The sequence below is a fragment of the Procambarus clarkii genome, chromosome 2 (genome assembly GCF_040958095.1).
Source record: "Procambarus clarkii isolate CNS0578487 chromosome 2, FALCON_Pclarkii_2.0, whole genome shotgun sequence".
In the NCBI taxonomy this organism is placed as follows: Eukaryota; Metazoa; Arthropoda; class Malacostraca; order Decapoda; family Cambaridae; genus Procambarus; species Procambarus clarkii.
The window spans coordinates 52,001,357-52,021,357 of record NC_091151.1 but is presented as its reverse complement, the minus strand read 5'-3'; the positions used below and the strand labels follow the sequence as shown (position 1 = coordinate 52,021,357).

The window sequence follows — 20,001 nt, the reverse complement described above, 5'->3', positions numbered from 1 at the left end:
TGTATCTACAGGAAGTCAGGATGCTGTATATACCGGAAGTCAGGGTGCTCTATCTACAGGGGGTCGGGATGCTGTATCTACTTGGGACCGTGAGATGATACCTACATTTACCTCATGATGCTCCTCTGGGGACCTGGCATGCGTCTGGTATAATGACATTGGGTTACAATGAAGATCCGAATTGTAAGATTTAAAAACACTCATAATAAAGGTCAGGAACTATTTATATTGTTTAGGTCAAACATTGACCAGAGATCGATAACTTTGAGACTGAAGAATATTATAGGGGGAAAAAAGAGGACGATCAACACACAAATTATGTTTGTTAAAGTCTGCCTGAAATAACAGTTTTTTAAACAAACGCGAAAAAAATAATATGTAATGCGTAAATATATAATGAAGTACGCATAGCAAAGAAGGTAAATACAATTAAAGTTTTTAGTAGGTATATAAAACAAAGATTAGGGAAAAGACTGAACCATTTAAAAACCTGATCATTTGATAATGAAACAGATCAGATAACTGACAATGACAAAGCAATGAATGATGTATTTACCAACTACTTTGGGTATTTACTTGTGAAAAACTTTATATTATGCCTGCAACTGAACAAATCTATGCACTTAGAGAGTAGTTGAGTAGTTTAATGATTACTACCCGCCAAACACACACCGAAACTACGACGTTGGTACAACGTTCGAACAAGTTTTAACACCTCCTAACCAGTTATAACAACCAATATAGCAAGTTGTAACAACGTTCTAATACGTCATAAACACGTTAAGCCAAGATGTAACAACTTTATTATAAGTTGTAACAAGCGGAAAATAGAGACAGATTTGGTTTGTGTTTCCAGGGTAATGATGACGTTATTCAACAATTGAAGAATAAAAAGCCCAATATGTCCACAGGAATACGGCCACGCGGTGCTGAAGGTTGCTGAGCCACAGCAACCTTCTCCTGTCTCCCAGTCTTCCCCACCTTTACCCCCTCCCCCCGTCCCCTCGTCCTCCTGACCATTCCCCCCTTCCCCATCCCTTTGTCCTCCTGACCATCCCCCACTCCCTGTCCCATCCTCCCTACCATTCCCCTCTCTCCCGTCCCCTCATCCTGCCCACCATTCCCCACGTCCCTGTCCCATTGTTCTCCCCAGCATTCCCTATGCCCCTGATCCCTCGTCCCCACCATCCCCAACTTCCCCGTCCCCTCGTAATCTTCACCATTCCCCACTCATGGGGAATGGTGGGGGGGACGTCCCCACTCATGGGGAATGGGAAAACATCAGATCATTCAGTGGGAACATCAAATGAGCTGATGTTCCCATCACCTAAATAAAAGAAAAACAGTTACAAAAGACATAATTTTAAACAATGAAAAAATATAAATAAATAAACAACACTCACGAAATGAACGGTATGGTAAACAACACAGCTCAATTCCATCACAATGTCACACAAAATAATTAAATCAAAATTAAAATATATTGAAATCTACGGAAATTCAATTTATCAAATCGGAAACATTGAAATAGAATAGCAACATATTTAGTATAGCGTGTGTTACTCTGACGCGCGACAGATGGCACTGTTTTTCCAAAAAAAACATGTTTTTACCTGTCACAGATATGACATCTATACTTATACTGGAGCCGGTCGGCCGAGCGGACAGCACACTGGACTTGTAATCCTTTGGTCCTGGGTTCGATCCCAGGCGCCGGAGAGAAACAATAGGCAAAAGTTTCACCCTATGCTCCTGTTACCTAGCAGTAAAAATAGGTACCTGGCTGTTATTCAGCTGTCATGGGCTGCTTCCTGGGGGTGGAGGCCTGGTCGAGGACCGGGCCGCGGGGACTCTAAAAGCCCCAAAATCATCTCAAGATAACCTCAAGATATACTCACGAAATGAATGGCTTGGTAAACAACACAGCTCAATTTCATTGCAATGTCACACAAAATAATTAAATCAAAATTAAATCAATCAAAATATATGAAAATTCAATTTGTCAGTGCAATCGGAAACACTGAGATGGAATCGTAATATATTTAGTACAGCCTGTGATGCGCTTACGTGCAACAGATGTCGCTGTTTCATAAAAAAATAATGTTTTTACCTGTCACAGGTGTGGCATCTATACTTATACTTACGACATGAACGGTATGATAAACAACACAACACAATTCCAATGCAATGTCACATAAAATAATTAAATCAAAATGAAAATAAATCGAAAATTATGAATATTCAATTTATCAATGCAATCGGAAATATTGAAATAGAATCGTAACATATTTAATATAGCGCGTGTAGCTATTACGTTCAACAGATGGTGCTGTTTAAAAAAAAAAAATTACCTTTCCCAGGTGTGCCATCTATATAGTAGGTATGTAAAAATACGCGCATATTCTAATAGAAGGTTGTGTCAAAATTTTAAAGCAATCGATGAAGAAATTTCGAAAATTTCAGCGTGTGTTGCTCTTATGTCCAACAGATGGAGCTGTTTTTCAAAAGGAGCATGGTTTTCCTGTCACGGGTGAGGCATGTATATAGAAGGTACATAAAAACACGCGCCTATTTGAATGCAACGTTGTGTCAAAATTTCAAAGCAATCGGTAAAGGGATTTTGAAGATTTCCCTCGCATGAAAAACACATGAAAAACACTTTTTTTAAAAAAAACATGTTTTTTTCCCGTCACAGACGTGACATCTATATAGTATGCATATAGAAACCCGGTCGGATGCGAATGGAACGTTGTGTGAAAATTTCGAAGCAATTAGTGAAGAACTTTCGGAGATTAGCGATTTTGAACAAACGAACATTTCCATTTTTATTTATATAGATAGATGTAAAGAAGAGCATAGTTAGCCCTTGTCTTCTATATTTAATATATCAGTAGAGTCGAGCAGAGTACCAGAATTGTGGGGTATTGCAAGTGTTGAGCGGTGTTGCACCAAAGTATCAGAGAGGAAAAGTGAAACAGGAAATAAACACAAGCATTTACACACAGAAAATCACAATAGCGTGATAATCAAATGAACAAATCCACAAGGGCCTTGTCGAGGATTCGAACCTATATCCGAGAGGATCCCAGACGCTGCCTTCATCAGCGTCAGCGTCTGCCGTCTTAATCGGCAGCGTTTGGGATCCTCTCGGACGTAGGTTCGAAGCCTCTTCACGGCCCTTGTGGATTTGTTCAAACACAAGCAACATTGGAAGCAGGAGGAGCAGCCGGAACCAGCACACTACGAAGTGTGTCGGTCTGTCGGCAGGAGAGTTTTACGTCAAGTGGACGATATTCTGACATAAAGAGGAGGCACAGAACTGGAAGCAAGTTTAGTTTTTCTGTTTGTTCATCTTGTCCTTTCAAAGCCTTTATTGAAACTGGCCGTGTTCTTAATGACTAAAAACACAAGGAAGTGTTCAGTGTGCTGACACACAGAATGTTCTCTTCTGTCATGTTAGGGATTCCAATCAGTGCATTGATTGGTTTTCTTCTAGAATAATCTTTTCTACCTCTACTCTACATAGACGCCGTCTTATCGACTCTGCTCTGATACACAAGATACCCAACATGACTCTTCCCTTTCACAGACCATAGCTAAACATGCTCTAAACTTCTTAATAAACATGATCTGACTTAACTTTAGCCCCTATACATTCTTTTTTTTAATTTTTCCTTCTTTTGCTATCTACTTTTTCTCTACTTCAAATCGTCTTTTTGCAGTTTATTCCCATTAATTCCTCTGTTGTACTTCTCACCTTCTAGCCTATCCCCTCATATTCTAACTTTATATATTGACTTTCTCCGCCACTTCTTCTCTATACGACTTGATAATGGTTCCTGACGGACTGATAAAACCGTAACATCGTATATTTTCATGTATGTGGGTTAAGTGTCTAATTATGTGGTATATGTAGGGTAAGTGTCTAATTAAGTGTTATATGCGGGTTAAGTGTCTAATTTGCTGTCCTAGCAGTGTGATCTATCGTCTGCAAGACACAGAAGTAAAAAATTATTTACTTAATCGTTCAAAATAGACAAAAGACTGACAGAAGTAGTTTAATGAAGAAAAGTGTAGAGATCAGAGTTTAGGTGTAATTATTGAGATATTAGATATCAGTTGGACATTCTCCGCGCACTAATGTTGCAGTTTCCACATTGTCTAGCTCAACATGAAAGTTGCACATGTCTCAACATGATGTTGCAACATACATGCGAGAAAGATCATCGAGTCATATTCAGCAGGCATCTTATGTAAAAATATAATCAATACCTAAAAAAATCATTAAAACTCAATGAAGAAAATTGGATACCGGAATTTATTTCTCGAAGTGTCAATTTCCTGGTGTTATTTAGTAGCTTCATTAATATCATCTAAACTCAGAATGTTACATTCGTTAACATTAAATGACTGTAAATCTTTTGGCCCTTCTAAAAGCCTCGCGAGGTCGTCCTGTAGCGATATTGAGCCTTCTGAACTCGTGTCACTTCCCATTTTATGTGTAAATCGTCTGCAGATTTGTATATGCTTCTGTAAAGTTATTTTTCCTAAGCGTTTATATATATGATGAACAAGAGAGGTCGGCGAACAGAGCCTCGGAGCTCTCCACTTACGACGGTTTCCCACAACGACTTGATTCCATTTATGTTAATTCTCTGCTTTGTTTGAGCTGATCACGATCTAATTCAGCCGTCTATTGAATCAGTCCGTGAGGCACAGTTTCAACGACTCTTGAAGTCAAGACATTGAATGCCACACTCTCCTATCACTATCGATTGTTTGAAATACATTGACAAAAATGAGAGTAAAGTTGTTAAAAGTAGGTGGCCCTGAGTATAATTAAGTGAGTCGACCCTGAGTCAGTCGCTTATTAATCTGTTTTAAAATGTAAACGAATGTTTTTTTGATTAACGATTTAAGCAATTTATTTCCTACAGACGTTATGCAATTTGAGCGAAGAAACTTGTGTAAGGAATCATTCAGAACCTTGTATACCACTTATGTCAGATCACTCTTGGAGTATGCAGCTCCAGCCTGGAGTCCACACTTAGTTAAACATAAGGCAAAGTTAGAAATTTTTCACAGAGGTATGCCACCAGACTTGTCCCAGAACTGAGAGGTATGAGCTACGAGAAAATTATACGAGAACAAAACTTCACGTCCCTGGAAGACAGAAGAGTTGGGGAGACATAATCACAACGAACACTTCTCAGACGAACTGACAGGGTTGGACAAAGACAAACTATTTAACACGGGTGGAACACGAACGAGGGGACACAGGTGGCAACTTAGTACCCAAATGATCCACGGAGACATTAGCAGGTTTTTTTTTTAGTGTCAGGGTAGGTAACAAATGGAATGCATTAGGAAGTGATGTGGTGGAGACAAACTCCATAAACAGTTTCAAATGAAGATATGATAGAGCCCAATAGGCTCAGGAGTCTGTACAAAAGTTGATTGACTGTTGAGAGGAGGGACCAAAGAGCCGAAGCTCAATCTCCAGCATGCACAACTAGACGAGTGCGTAAGTTCAATGCAATTTTTCCTTACTCTAATTACGTTAATTACTCGCTTCGTTTAATACCAACTAAACTTGCCAACCTGTTCTCTTCATCGCATACATATATGCATAATATCAAGCTCATCTCTAATAAATACAGAGGCAAATTAATTGTCTTAAAAATTTTTAATATATATATATAAAGAAACAAAATTTGGATTTGTCATAATTATTAGTCGGATCCGGAGTTTGATATGAAGAGCTGCCAGCGCTGTTGATATCGGTCTCTCATGTAGCATATGATTATGATAAAACCACTGCACTGATCAATATTTTTATATCACAATTCTGAGGAGAAGAAATCAGGGCAGTCGAACATGCAGAGGCTCTAAGGAAGACTTCAATAGAGGCTCTTCCTAGAGAGGCTCTAGGAAGAGCCTCCTGTACTTTAATCCATACAAATGGAAGGTGGGGAGGGGGGGGCATGATGAAGATAGGAGACCAGAAGAATACAGTGTGCAAGAGGAATGCACCAGAACCAGTGATTTTGTAGTAGACATAGCACTGAACCCATCACTTGTCGCGCACAAACACAGTCATTTCAGCAACACATCGAGAGCTGGAGCACATCGTTACAACCTTCTGGGACCTAAACAAGGATGCATTTGAAATGCTGAACATAACATTTTTGTCGACTAATGTAACATTATGCAGTGCCAGCGTGGAGCGCCAACCTCATAAAGCAGAAAGTGTTGTTGAGGAAAGTACAGAGGTTTGCTACACGACTGGTTCCGGAATTGTGGGAATTGAACTACGTAAATGGACTGAGGGAACTAAATATATCGAGGCAAAAAGACAGAGAGCATAGCATGGAGACTTGATTCAGACGACAGAGCGGGAGAAAACTGGGAAACAAGAGAGAGAGATAGAGAGGGAGAGAGAGAATGAGTGGGTAGGGGTTATAGGTCAAGAGACACGTACGTGAGAGAGGTGGGTCAAGGCAGCGGTCGTCACGGTTGACAGCAAGAGTCAAAAGGCAAGACACGGACTCTCTCGTGTCTGGTCGCCATGACAGCAAGTTTTTTTTTGTGACTGTCACGCTGATAGAGTAACACGACTTCCCTCGCATGCTCAAATATTTTAATCGTAATCCTCTTATAGACCGAACAGGTCATTTGTTAAAGGACGTTGTTCATATATAGTGATATAAAAACATAGTGGCTGACGTCTTGGGATTATAAGACATGATATAAAATCAATACCAAAGAAAGGTTACTGACCCCTGAAGGCATATATCATCGCTTTTTACTGAGCTCCACCCAGCTGTCCAGACCCTTCAGGTACACTATTTTCAACTGAAATTTGAAATTTTATATCTATGGTAAAAAAATTATATATATATATATATATATATATATATATATATATATATATATATATATATAATGTATGTATATATATATATATATATATATATATATATATATATATATAATGTATGTATATATATATATATATATATATATATATATATATATATATATATATATATATATATATATATATATGTCGTACCTAGTAGCCAGAACTCACTTCTCAGCCTACTATGCAAGGCCAAATTTGCCTAGTAAGCCAAGTTTTCATGAATTAATTGTTTTTCGACTACCTAACCTACCTAACCTAACCTAACCTAACTTTTTCGGCTACCTAACCTAACCTAACCTATAAAGATAGGTTAGGTTAGGTTAGGTAGGGTTGGTTAGGTTCGGTCATATATCTACGTTAATTTTAACTCCAATAAAAAAAATTGACCTCATACATAATGAAATGGGTAGCTTTATCATTTCATAAGAAAAAAATTAGAGAAAATATATTAATTCAGGAAAACTTGGCTTATTAGGCAAATTTGGTCTTGCATATTAGGCTGAGAAGTGCGTTCTGGCTACTAGGTACGACATATATATATATATATATATATATATATATATATATATATATGTCGTACCTAGTAGCCAGAACGCACTTCTCAGCCTAATATGCAAGACCAAATTTGCCTAATAAGCCAAGTTTTCCTGAATTAATATATTTTCTCTAATTTTTTTCTTATGAAATGATAAAGCTACCCATTTCATTATGTATGAGGTCAATTTTTTTTATTGGAGTTAAAATTAACGTAGATATATGACCGAACCTAACCAACCCTACCTAACCTAACCTACCCTATCTTTATAGGTTAGGTTTGGTTAGGTAGCCGAAAAAGTTAGGTTAGGTTAGGTTAGGTAGGTTAGGTAGTCGAAAAACAATTAATTCATGAAAACTTGGCTTATTAGGCAAATCGGGCCTTGCATAGTAGGCTGAGAAGTGCGTTCTGGCTATTAGGTACGACATATATATATATATATATATATATATATATATATATATATAATTTTTTTTACCATAGATATAAAATTTAATATCTATGGTAAATAATTTAGTATAATGTATATATATATATATATATATATATATATATATATATATATATATATATATATATATATATATATATATATATATATATATATATATATATATACAGTTGACAAATTAAGATAATCCTTACCAGTAAATCCTCATAAACCATGATGAATAGCTCGGTAGACATCTCTTTAGTGTGAGTTAATGGGTTCGATCCATTTCCTCTCTTCTTTCTCGTTTTCTCCATTATTTTCTCCCCTTGTTCTCCCTACGTCTACATCTCTCCCTCTCTCGTGTTTCTCTCTCTCTTACCCATCTCTGTACAGCCATAATTACCTATCCTCGCTCCCTCCATCCTGTTAATTACTTTTTCACCCTCCCTCCATCCTGATAATAACCTTACCTCCTCCCTCCATTCCTGATAATTACATTACCTTCTCTCTCTCCCTCATGTCTTCCTCCCATGGCAGGGAGGGTGGGAGGTGGGAGTACCAGGCAGGGTTTACCGTAGACCAGCCGGCCATACTTACATGTCCTGACACCTCCCACACTCTCTGTCCTCCATCACTACAATATTCCTGTGTCCTGGTGGTTCCTGTTGGTGTGTTGGTGTTGGTGTTGGTGTGTTGGTGTTGGTGTGTTGGTGTTGGTGTGTTGATGTTGGTGTGTTGGTGTTGGTGTGTTGATGTTGGTGTGTTGGTGTTGGTGTGTTGATGTTGGTGTGTTGGTGTTGGTGTGTTGGTGTTGGTGTGTTGATGTTGGTGTGTTGGTATTGGTGTCTTGGTGTTGGGGTGTTGATGTTGGTGTGTTGATGTTGGTGTGTTGATGTTGGTGTGTTGATGTTGGTGTGTTGATGTTGGTGTGTTGGTGTTGGTGTGTTGGTGTTGGTGTGTTGATGTTGGTGTGTTGATGTTGGTGTGTTGATGTTGGTGTGTTGATGTTGGTGTGTTGGTGTTGGTGTTGGTGTGTTGGTGTTGGTGTGTTGATATTGGTGTGTTGATGTTGGTGTGTTGGTGTTGGTGTGTTGGTGTTGGTGTGTTGGTGTTGGTGTGTTGATGTTGGTGTGTTGGTGTTGGTGTGTTGATGTTGGTGTGTTGGTGTTGGTGTGTTGATGTTGGTGTGTTGATGTTGGTGTGTTGGTGTTGGTGTGTTGATGTTGGTGTGTTGGTGTTGGTGTGTTGATGTTGGTGTGTTGATGTTGGTGTGTTGGTGTTGGTGTGTTGATGTTGGTGTGTTGGTGTTGGTGTGTTGATGTTGGTGTGTTGATGTTGGTGTGTTGGTGTTGGTGTGTTGGTGTTGGTGTGTTGATGTTGGTGTGTTGGTGTTGGTGTCTTGGTGTTGGTGTGTTGATGTTGGTGTGTTGATGTTGGTGTGTTGATGTTGGTGTGTTGATGTTGGTGTGTTGATGTTGGTGTGTTGGTGTTGGTGTTGGTGTGTTGGTGTTGGTGTGTTGATATTGGTGTGTTGATGTTTGTGTGTTGGTGTTGGTGTGTTGATGTTGGTGTGTTGATGTTGGTGTGTTGATATTGGTGTGTTGATGTTGGTGTGTTGATGTTGGTGTGTTGGTGTTGGTGAGTTGATGTTGGTGTGATGGTATTGGTGTGTTGATGTTGGTGTGTTGGTGTTGGTGTGTTGGTGTTGGTGTGTTGATGTTGGTGTGTTGGTGTTGGTGTGTTGATGTTGGTGTGTTGGTGTTGGTGTGTTGGTGTTGGTTTGTTGATGTTGGTGTGTTGGTGTGTTGGTGAGTTGATGTTGGTGTGTTGGTGTGTTGATGTTGGTGTGTTGGTGTTGGTGTTGGTGTGTCGGTGTTGATGTTGGTGTTGGTGTGTTGGTGTGTCGGTGTTGATGATGGTAAGTTGATGTTGGTGAGTTGGTGTTGGTGTGTTGATATTGGTGTGTTGATGTTGGTGTGTTGATGTTGGTGTGTTGGTGTTGGTGTTGGTGTTGGTGTGTTGGTGTTGGTGTTGGTGTGTTGATATTGGTGTGTTGATGTTGGTGTGTTGGTGTTGGTGTTGGTGTGTTGATATTGGTGTGTTGATGTTGGTGTGTTGATGTTGGTGTGTTGGTGTTGGTGTTGATGTTGGTGTGTTGGTGTTGGTGTGTTGATATTGGTGTGTTGATGTTGGTGTGTTGATGTTGGTGTGTTGATGTTGGTGTGTTGGTGTTGGTGTGTCGGTGTTGATGTTGGTGTTGGTGTGTTGGTGTGTCGGTGTTGATGATGGTAAGTTGATGTTGGTGAGTTGGTGTTGGTGTGTTGATGTTGGTGTGTTGGTGTTGGTGTTGGTGTTGGTGTGTTGATATTGGTGTGTTGATGTTGGTGTGTCGGTGTTGATGTTGGTGTGTTGATGTTGGTGTGCTGATGTTGGTGTGTTGATGTTGGTGTTGGTGTGTTGATGTTGGTGTGTTGATGTTGGTGTGTTGATGTTGGTGTGTTGATACTGGTGTGTTGATGTTGGTGTGTTGATGTTGGTGTGTTGATGTTGGTGTGTTGATGTTGGTGTGTTGATGTTGGTGTGTTGATGTTGGTGTGTTGATGTTGGTGTGTTGATGTTGGTGTGTTGATGTTGGTGTGTTGATATTGGTGTGTTGATGTTGGTGTGTTGGTGTTTGTGTGTTGATATTGGTGTGTTGATGTGTTGATTTTGGTGTGTTGATGTTTGTGTGTTGATGTTGGTGTTGGTGTTGGTGTGTTAATGTTGGTGTGTTGGTGTTGGTGTGTTGATGTTGGTGTGTTGGTGTTGGTGTTGGTGTTGGTGTGTTGATATTGGTGTGTTGATGTTGGTGTGTCGGTGTTGATGTTGGTGTGTTGATGTTGGTGTGTTGATGTTGGTGTGTTGATGTTGGTGTTGGTGTGTTGATGTTGGTGTGTTGATGTTGGTGTGTTGATGTTGGTGTGTTGATACTGGTGTGTTGATGTTGGTGTGTTGATGTTGGTGTGTTGATGTTGGTGTGTTGATGTTGGTGTGTTGATGTTGGTGTGTTGATGTTGGTGTGTTGATGTTGGTGTGTTGATGTTGGTGTGTTGATGTTGGTGTGTTGATGTTGGTGTGTTGGTGTTTGTGTGTTGATATTGGTGTGTTGATGTGTTGATTTTGGTGTGTTGATGTTTGTGTGTTGATGTTGGTGTTGGTGTTGGTGTGTTAATGTTGGTGTGTTGGTGTTGGTGTGTTGATGTTGGTGTGTTGGTGTTTGTGTGTTGATGTTGGTGTGTTGATGTGTTGATGTTGGTGTGTTGATGTTTGTTTGTTGATGTTTGTGTGTTGATGTTGGTGTGTTGGTGTTGGTGTGTTGATGTTTGTGTGTTGATGTTTGTGTATTGATGTTGGTGTGTTGGTGTTGGTGTGTTGATGTTGGTGTGTTGATGTTTGTGTGTTGATATTGGTGTGTTGATGTGTTGATTTTGGTGTGTTGATGTTTGTGTGTTGATGTTGGTGTTGGTGTTGGTGTGTTAATGTTGGTGTGTTGGTGTTGGTGTGTCGGTGTTGATGTTGGTGTTGGTGTGTTGGTGTGTCGGTGTTGATGATGGTAAGTTGATGTTGGTGAGTTGGTGTTGGTGTGTTGATGTTGGTGTGTTGGTGTTGGTGTTGGTGTGTTGATATTGGTGTGTTGATGTTGGTGTGTCGGTGTTGATGTTGGTGTGTTGATGTTGATGTGTTGATGTTGGTGTGTTGATGTTGGTGTTGGTGTGTTGATGTTGGTGTGTTGATGTTGGTGTGTTGATGTTGGTGTGTTGATACTGGTGTGTTGATGTTGGTGTGTTGATGTTGGTGTGTTGATGTTGGTGTGTTGATGTTGGTGTGTTGATGTTGGTGTGTTGATGTTGGTGTGTTGATGTTGGTGTGTTGATGTTGGTGTGTTGATGTTGGTGTGTTGATATTGGTGTGTTGATGTTGGTGTGTTGGTGTTTGTGTGTTGATATTGGTGTGTTGATGTGTTGATTTTGGTGTGTTGATGTTTGTGTGTTGATGTTGGTGTTGGTGTGTTAATGTTGGTGTGTTGGTGTTGGTGTGTTGATGTTGGTGTGTTGGTGTTGGTGTTGGTGTTGGTGTGTTGATATTGGTGTGTTGATGTTGGTGTGTCGGTGTTGATGTTGGTGTGTTGATGTTGGTGTGTTGATGTTGGTGTGTTGATGTTGGTGTTGGTGTGTTGATGTTGGTGTGTTGATGTTGGTGTGTTGATGTTGGTGTGTTGATACTGGTGTGTTGATGTTGGTGTGTTGATGTTGGTGTGTTGATGTTGGTGTGTTTATGTTGGTGTGTTGATGTTGGTGTGTTGATGTTGGTGTGTTGATGTTGGTGTGTTGATGTTGGTGTGTTGATGTTGGTGTGTTGATGTTGGTGTGTTGATGTTGGTGTGTTGGTGTTTGTGTGTTGATATTGGTGTGTTGATGTGTTGATTTTGGTGTGTTGATGTTTGTGTGTTGATGTTGGTGTTGGTGTTGGTGTGTTAATGTTGGTGTGTTGGTGTGTTGATGTTGGTGTGTTGGTGTTGGTGTGTTGATGTTTGTTTGTTGATGTTTGTGTGTTGATGTTGGTGTGTTGGTGTTGGTGTGTTGATGTTTGTGTGTTGATGTTTGTGTGTTGATGTTGGTGTTGGTGTGTTGATGTTGGTGTGTTGATGTTTGTGTGTTGGTGTTGGTGTGTTACTGTTGGTGTTGGTGTGTTGATGTTGGTGTGTTGGTGTGTTGGTGTTGGTGTGTTGATGTTGGTGTGTTGATGTTTGTGTGTTGATGTTGGTGTGTTGGTGTTGGTGTGTTGATGTTGGTGTGTTGATGTTGGTGTGTTGGTGTTGGTGTTGGTGTGTTGGTGTTGGTGTTGATGTTGGTGTGTTGGTGTTGGTGTGTTGATGTTGGTGTGTTGATGTTGGTGTGTTGGTGTTGGTGTTGGTGTGTTGATGTTGGTGTGTTGATGTTGGTGTGTTGGTGTTGGTGTTGGTGTGTTGGTGTTGGTGTTGGTGTGTTGATGTTGGTGTGTTGATGTTGGTGTTGGTGTGTTGATGTTGGTGTGTTGATGTTGGTGTGTTGATGTTGGACTGTAGTTGTACCATTTGTCCAAATTCAGCGGTAATTTCATATTGCCTTATACGTCCCTGTATGTACTCCTCATTACTGTAAGTACTAGTAAAAGATGTGGATGGGCTGCTCTAATACACGAAAAGAAACACAAAGATTAAACACAATGTTGCAAGGTTCAAAAGGCGTAAATAAGAAATGAAACAAAAAAGGCATTTAAAACACTAGGTAATCAGTTTATAAAATGCTTCAATGTCCGATATTTTGCAATAATTTTTGGAGGTGTTCCCGATTGATGTCGGATGTTGCGTATGCAATTCGTCTGTCGTTGCTGAGCTTTAAAAAACATTTACCACAGCGACTGAAGCAATATTGCTCAGGGTAAAGCAGCCCCGGATTGCCTGGACTATGCAGAGGACGCTGGTGTAAAATAGTGAAATAATTTAGGTCGAGGACTCGCTGATATGTCAGATACAACGAGTGGACACAGTCGGCCTGGGGAGCCATGGGGAACATGGCATCAATATGAGGTGTAGAGCCATTGTCGTCTTTAGATACAGAGTTGCTGCCACGGTAGCTAGCACGGTACGTGGAGTGTTATTCTCTCAACCTGGTCACGGACTCTGTCAATGGCCACTAATTCATCCTTGTCTGAACCGTCAACGGAGCTCCACCACCAGTCACACAGCACCACCAGTCACACAGCACCACCAGTCACACAGCACCACCAGTCACACAGCACCACCAGTCACACAGCACCACCAGTCACACAGCAACACCAGTCACACAGCATCACCAGTCACCCAGCACCACCAGTCACACAGCACCACCAGTCACACAGCACCACCAGTCACACAGCACCACCAGTCACACAGCACCACCAGTCACACAGCACCACCAGTCACACAGCACCACCAGTCACCCAGCACCACCAGTCACCCAGCACCACCAGTCACCCAGCACCACCAGTCACCCAGCACCACCAGTCACACAGCATCACCAGTCACCCAGCACCACCAGTCACCCAGCACCACCAGTCACACAGCACCACCAGTCACCCAGCACCACCAGTCACCCAGCACCACCAGTCACCCAGCACCACCAGTCACCCAGCACCACCAGTCAGACATACAGCACCACCAGTCACACAGCACCACCAGTCAGACATACAGCCCAACCAGTCACACAGCATCACCAGTCACCCAGCACCACCAGTCACACAGCACCACCAGTCACACAGCATCACCAGTCACCCAGCACCACCAGTCACACAGCACCACCAGTCACACAGCATCACCAGTCACCCAGCACCACCAGTCACACAGCACCACCAGTCACCCAGCACCACCAGTCACACAGCACCACCAGTCACCCAGCACCACCAGTCACCCAGCACCACCAGTCACATAGCATCACCAGTCACACAGCATCACCAGTCAGACATACAGCACCACCAGTCACCCAGCATCACCAGTCACACAGCATCACCAGTAACCCAGCACCACCAGTCACCCAGCACCACCAGTTAGACATACAGCATCACCAGTCACACAGCACCACCAGTCACACAGCACCACCAGTCATACAGCATCACCAGTCACCCAGCACCACCAGTCACCCAGCACCACCAGTCAGACATACAGCACCACCAGTCACACAGCACCACCAGTCAGACATACAGCCCCACCAGTCACACAGCATCACCAGTCACCCAGCACCACCAGTTAGACATACAGCATCACCAGTCACACAGCAACACCAGTCACACAGCATCACCAGTCACCCAGCACCACCAGTCACACAGCACCACCAGTCACACAGCACCACCAGTCACCCAACACCACCAGTCACACAGCACCCCCAGTCACCCAGCACCACCAGTCACCCAGCACCACCAGTCACCCAGCACCACCAGTCACCCAGCACCACCAGTCACCCAACACCACCAGTCACCCCGTGAGGCTCAACACCCATGTGTCACCCACCTGGTGGCTGGCAGCATCCTCCCCGGACCACAGACATACACATCTGGCAATATTCATGTATGCTTCCGTTGTTATACTTTGTAAGTTGACGACTTGGCTTAGCTCAGATAGTTTGTGTCATGGAGAGGATTAATCCTCACACCCGCAATGTTGATCTCACACACACAAAGGAGGCTTGTTATTGTTTAATTTGCAACAATGGGTTGCCTGTCGTTCCTGCATGGGAAGCCAATTTCAGCCTTGGTTTAGCAACAGTTTCTCCGCGTCTTATTGAAATTACAAAATTTTATGCAGTGAAAACTGCTGTCCTGACAAATTGCAATCCTGGTGGAATGTGTGTTTGAATGGAATATGCCTCTTTAATGCAGGCTTGGAGTAGTTTCCTAAGGAAACTCCTCCAAGCTTATACTAAAGAGGCACCCTTCTTGAGCCCAGATGGTCACATGTATAGGCAAGTAGAAGGGGTCGCCATGGGTTCTCCCCTAGGTGTCCTGTTTGCGAACTTCTACATGGGCACCATAGAGCAGATGGTCTTAGTTGACTTGAACTTGAAACCCGCCATATGCTGCAGGTATATTAATGACATTTTTACACAGATACCTGATGCTACACGTCTGCAGCAGCTGAAGGAGGCATTTGAGCGGAATTCTGTGTTGAGTCTCTCTTATATAACATATATTTGTCTAATGTTTTGGATCCTCTCACTAGTGAGAGGATCTTAGTCATGTGCAATACTGAAGAATAGTTACCCCCTTACTCTGATAAAGGGCCGTGGCGTGAGAAACCTTTGGAAGGATCGTCTGTTTTATGGGAATACGGACAAATTATTACTAGCAAGAAATTTATGTTAATATTCCCGAGATCAGAGAATACTGGTGCATAATAAGGAAAACATTGTTTTTACAAGTTTGTTTCGAAAATACGTACGTAGCTGTGTAGCCGGCGAGCAGTGCCAAAAATCGTCGTGGGGGTGTGAATGTGACCCTGGCACGCTGTTCTTATTTGAATTCTGCTGACCCAGACTAGCCTATGTTCCTTCCGTAGCACAGACCATTCCCACCCCCAAATTGGGTGAGGTTAGCTTTCATGCGTGTGGCCTCCAACATCGACCAGACACGCTGCATCATTGTGCTGACATCACCAAAATTGATAGAGGGTGATGGTCTGTGGTACGGGATGAACATAGGCTGTTCTGCGATCCCAGAAATAAAAAGTAATCCTCCGTAATCAACAACAGACTAATAACACCAACCACACAATAAAATCAACAACAGTAACACCAACCAAACACTGTAATCCACAACACACAGTATCCCCCGAGCCACTGTAACACTGTAACACCAGACCTTCACTATAATAAACTACACACAGCAACCTCAAATACCTCACTATTGACATCATGAAAATCGCATGGGGTGCGTCTCTACAAATACGAATATCAAGGCATTTCACTTATGCGGACCCCCACCAGCTTATGCGTGTGGCCAGTACCCCAGACCATTCCCCCTGCAAGGTTGGATGAGACTAGCCCCAAGCGTTTGACCTTCAGCCTTGAACGGACAGACAGACAGTCTCTCGCATAGATATGGATGGAAATGGCTGTGTAGGGTTGGAGGTCAGATGAGGAACAGTGTGGAGAGAGAAGGAGGCAAAAAGAAAATGGAGAAGGGACAGGAAAGGTGGAAACGTAGGAAAAGAAAACAGGGAAAGAGGGAGGGATGGATGTGGAGAAAGGTGGGTGGAAGAGGGGAGGAATAGGGGAGTATTAATTAGCATTGTCTATCACGTTCTTGATCCGAACGTCCCTACTCCCCACGTCTCTGCTCTCCACGTCTCTGCTTCCCACGTCTCTGTTCCCCACGTCTCTGCTACCCACGTCTCTGCCTCCCCACGTCTCTGCTAGCCACGTCTCTGCTCCCCACGTCTCTGCTTCCCACGTCTCTAATCCCCACGTCTCTGCTACCCACGTCTTTGCCTCCCCACGTCTTTGCCTCCCCACGTCTCTGCTAGCCACGTCTCTGCTCCCCACGTCTCCGCTACCCACGTCTCCGCTACCCACGTCTCTGCTACCCACGTCTCGGCCTCTCCACGTCTCTGCTACCCACGTCTCTGCTACCCACGTCTCTGCCTCCCACGTCTCCGCTACCCACGTCTCTGCTACCCACGTCTCTCCTACCCACGTCTCTGCTAGCCACGTCTCTGCTACCCACGTCTCCGCTACCCACGTCTCTGCCTCCCAGGTCTCTGCTACCCACGTCTCTGCTCCCTACCTCTCTGCTCCCCACGTCTCTGCTTCCCACGTCTCTGCTCCCCACGTCTCTGCTCCCACGTCTCTGCTTCCCACGTCTCTGCCTCCCCACGTCTCTGCTCCCACGTCTCCGCTACCCACGTCTCAGCTCACCACGTCTCTGCTACCCACGTCACTGCCTCCCCACGTCTCTGCCTCCCCACGTCTCTGCTCCCCACGTCTCTGCTCCCCACGTCTCTGCTCCCCACGTCTCTGCCTCCCCACGTCTCTGCTCCCCACGTCTCTGCTCCCCAAGTCTCTGCTCCCCACGTCTCTGCTCAACACGTCTCTGCCTCCCACGTCTCTGCTCCCCACGTCTCTGCTCCCCACGTCTCTGCTCCCCACGTCTCTGCTACCCACGTCTCTGCTACCCACGTCTCTGCCTCCCAAGTCTCTGCCTCCCCACGTCTCTGCTCCCCACGTCTCTGCTACCCATGTCTCTGCTCCCCACGTCTCTGCTACCCACGTCTCTGCCTCCCACGTCTCTGCCCCCCACGTCTCTGCTACCCACGTCTCTGCTCCCCACGTCTCCGCTCCCCACGTCTCCGCTACCCACGTCTCTGCGCCCCACGTCTCTGCTCCCCACGTCTCTGCTCCCCACGTCTCTGCTCCCCACGTGTCTGCTCTCCACGTCTCTGCTCCCCACGTCTCCGCTCCCCACGTCTCCTCTACCCACGTCTCTACTACCCAGGTCTCTGCTCCCCACGTCTCTGCTCCCCACGTCTCTGCTCCCCACGTCTCTGCTCCCCACGTCTCTGCTCCCCACGTCTCTGCTCCCCACGTATCTGCTCCCCACGTCTCCGCTCCCCACGTCTCCGCTACCCACGTCTCTGCTACCCACGTCTCTCCTACCCACGTCTCTGCTAGCCACGTCTCTGCTACCCACGTCTCCGCTACCCACGTCTCTGCCTCCCAGGTCTCTGCTACCCACGTCTCTGCTCCCTACCTCTCTGCTCCCCACGTCTCTGCTTCCCACGTCTCTGCTCCCCACGTCTCTGCTCCCACGTCTCTGCTTCCCACGTCTCTGCCTCAACACGTCTCTGCTCCCACGTCTCCGCTACCCACGTCTCAGCTCACCACGTCTCTGCTACCCACGTCACTGCCTCCCCACGTCTCTGCCTCCTCACGTCTTTGCTCCCCACGTCTCTGCTCCCCACGTCTCTGCTCCCCACGTCTCTGCCTCCCCACGTCTCTGCTCCCCACGTCTCTGCTCCCCACGTCTCTGCTCCCCACGTCTCTGCTCAACACGTCTCTGCCCCCCACGTCTCTGCTCCCCACGTCTCTGCTCCCCACGTCTCTGCTCCCCACGTCTCTGCTACCCACGTCTCTGCTACCCACGTCTCTGCTACCCACGTCTCTGCTTCCCACGTCTCCGCTACCCACGTCTCTGCTCCCCACGTCTCCGCTACCCACGTCTCTGCCTCCCAAGTCTCTGCCTCCTCACGTCTCTGCTCCCCACGTCTCTGCTCCCCACGTCTCTGCTCCCCACGTCTCTGCTACCCACGTCTCTGCTACCCACGTCTCTGCTACCCACGTCTCTGCTTCCCACGTCTCCGCTACCCACGTCTCTGCTTCCCACGTCTCCGCTACCCACGTCTCTGCTCCCCACGTCTCTGCTCCCCACGTCTCCGCTCCCCACGTCTCCTCTACCCACGTCTCTACTCCCCAGGTCTCTGCTCCCCACGTCTCTGCTCCCCACGTTTCTGCTCCCCACGTCTCTGTCTCCCACGTCTCTGCTCCCCACGTCTCTGCTCCCCACGTCTCCGCTCCCCACGTCTCTGCCTCCCCACGTCTCTGCTCCCCACGTCTCCGCTCCCCACGTCTCTGCTTCCCACGTCTCCGCTACCCACGTCTCTGCTCCCCACGTCTCTGCTCCCCACGTCTCTGCTCCCCACGTCTCTGCTACCCACGTCTCTGCTACCCACGTCTCTGCTTCCCACGTCTCCGCTACCCACGTCTCTGCTCCCCACGTCTCTGCTCCCCACGTCTCTGCTCCCCACGTCTCTGCTACCCACGTCTCTGCTACCCACGTCTGCTTCCCACGTCTCCACTACCCACGTCTCTGCTCCCCACGTCTCTGCTCCCCACGTCTCTGCTCCCCACGTCTCTGCTGCTCCCCACGTCTCTGCCTCCCCACGTCTCTGCTCCCCACGTCTCTGCTCCCCACGTCTCTGCTCCCCACGTCTCTGCTCCCCACGTCTCTGCTCCCCACGTATCTGCTTCCCACGTCTCCGCTACCCACGTCTCTGCTCCCCACGTCTCAGCTCCCCACGTCTCTGCTCCCCACGTCTCTGCTACCCACGTCTCTGCTACCCACGTCTCTGCTTCCCACGTCTCCGCTACCCACGTCTCTGCTCCCCACGTCTCTGCTCCCCACGTCTCTGCTCCCCACGTCTCTGCTCCCCACGTCTCCGCTACCCACGTCTCTGCTCCCCACGTCTCTGCTCCCCACGTCTCTGCTCCCCACGTCTCTGCTACCCACGTCTCTGCTACCCACGTCTCTGCTTCCCACGTCTCCGCTACCCACGTCTCTGCCCCCCACGTCTCTGCTCCCCACGTCTCTGCTCCCCACGTCTCCGCTCCCCACGTCTCTTCCTCCCCACGTCTCTGCTCCTAACGTCTCCGCTCCCCACGTCTCTGCTTCCCACGTCTCTGCTCCCCACGTCTCTGCTCCCACGTCTCTGCTTCCCACGTCTCTGCCTCAACACGTCTCTGCTCCCACGTCTCCGCTACCCACGTCTCAGCTCACCACGTCTCT

General features: G+C 45.7%; 1 protein-coding gene across 1 annotated transcript; it reads left to right on the top strand.

Annotated features, from left to right (window-relative positions):
- Positions 1 to 15,426: 15,426 nt before the first annotated feature.
- Positions 15,427 to 19,860, top strand: LOC138366615 (mucin-6-like). Its single transcript, XM_069327734.1, has 3 exons — positions 15,427 to 15,527; positions 16,860 to 18,415; positions 19,508 to 19,860. The coding sequence occupies exons 1-3, from the start codon at positions 15,427 to 15,429 to the stop codon at positions 19,858 to 19,860; spliced, it is 2,010 nt and encodes a 669-aa protein (XP_069183835.1).
- Positions 19,861 to 20,001: the final 141 nt, after the last annotated feature.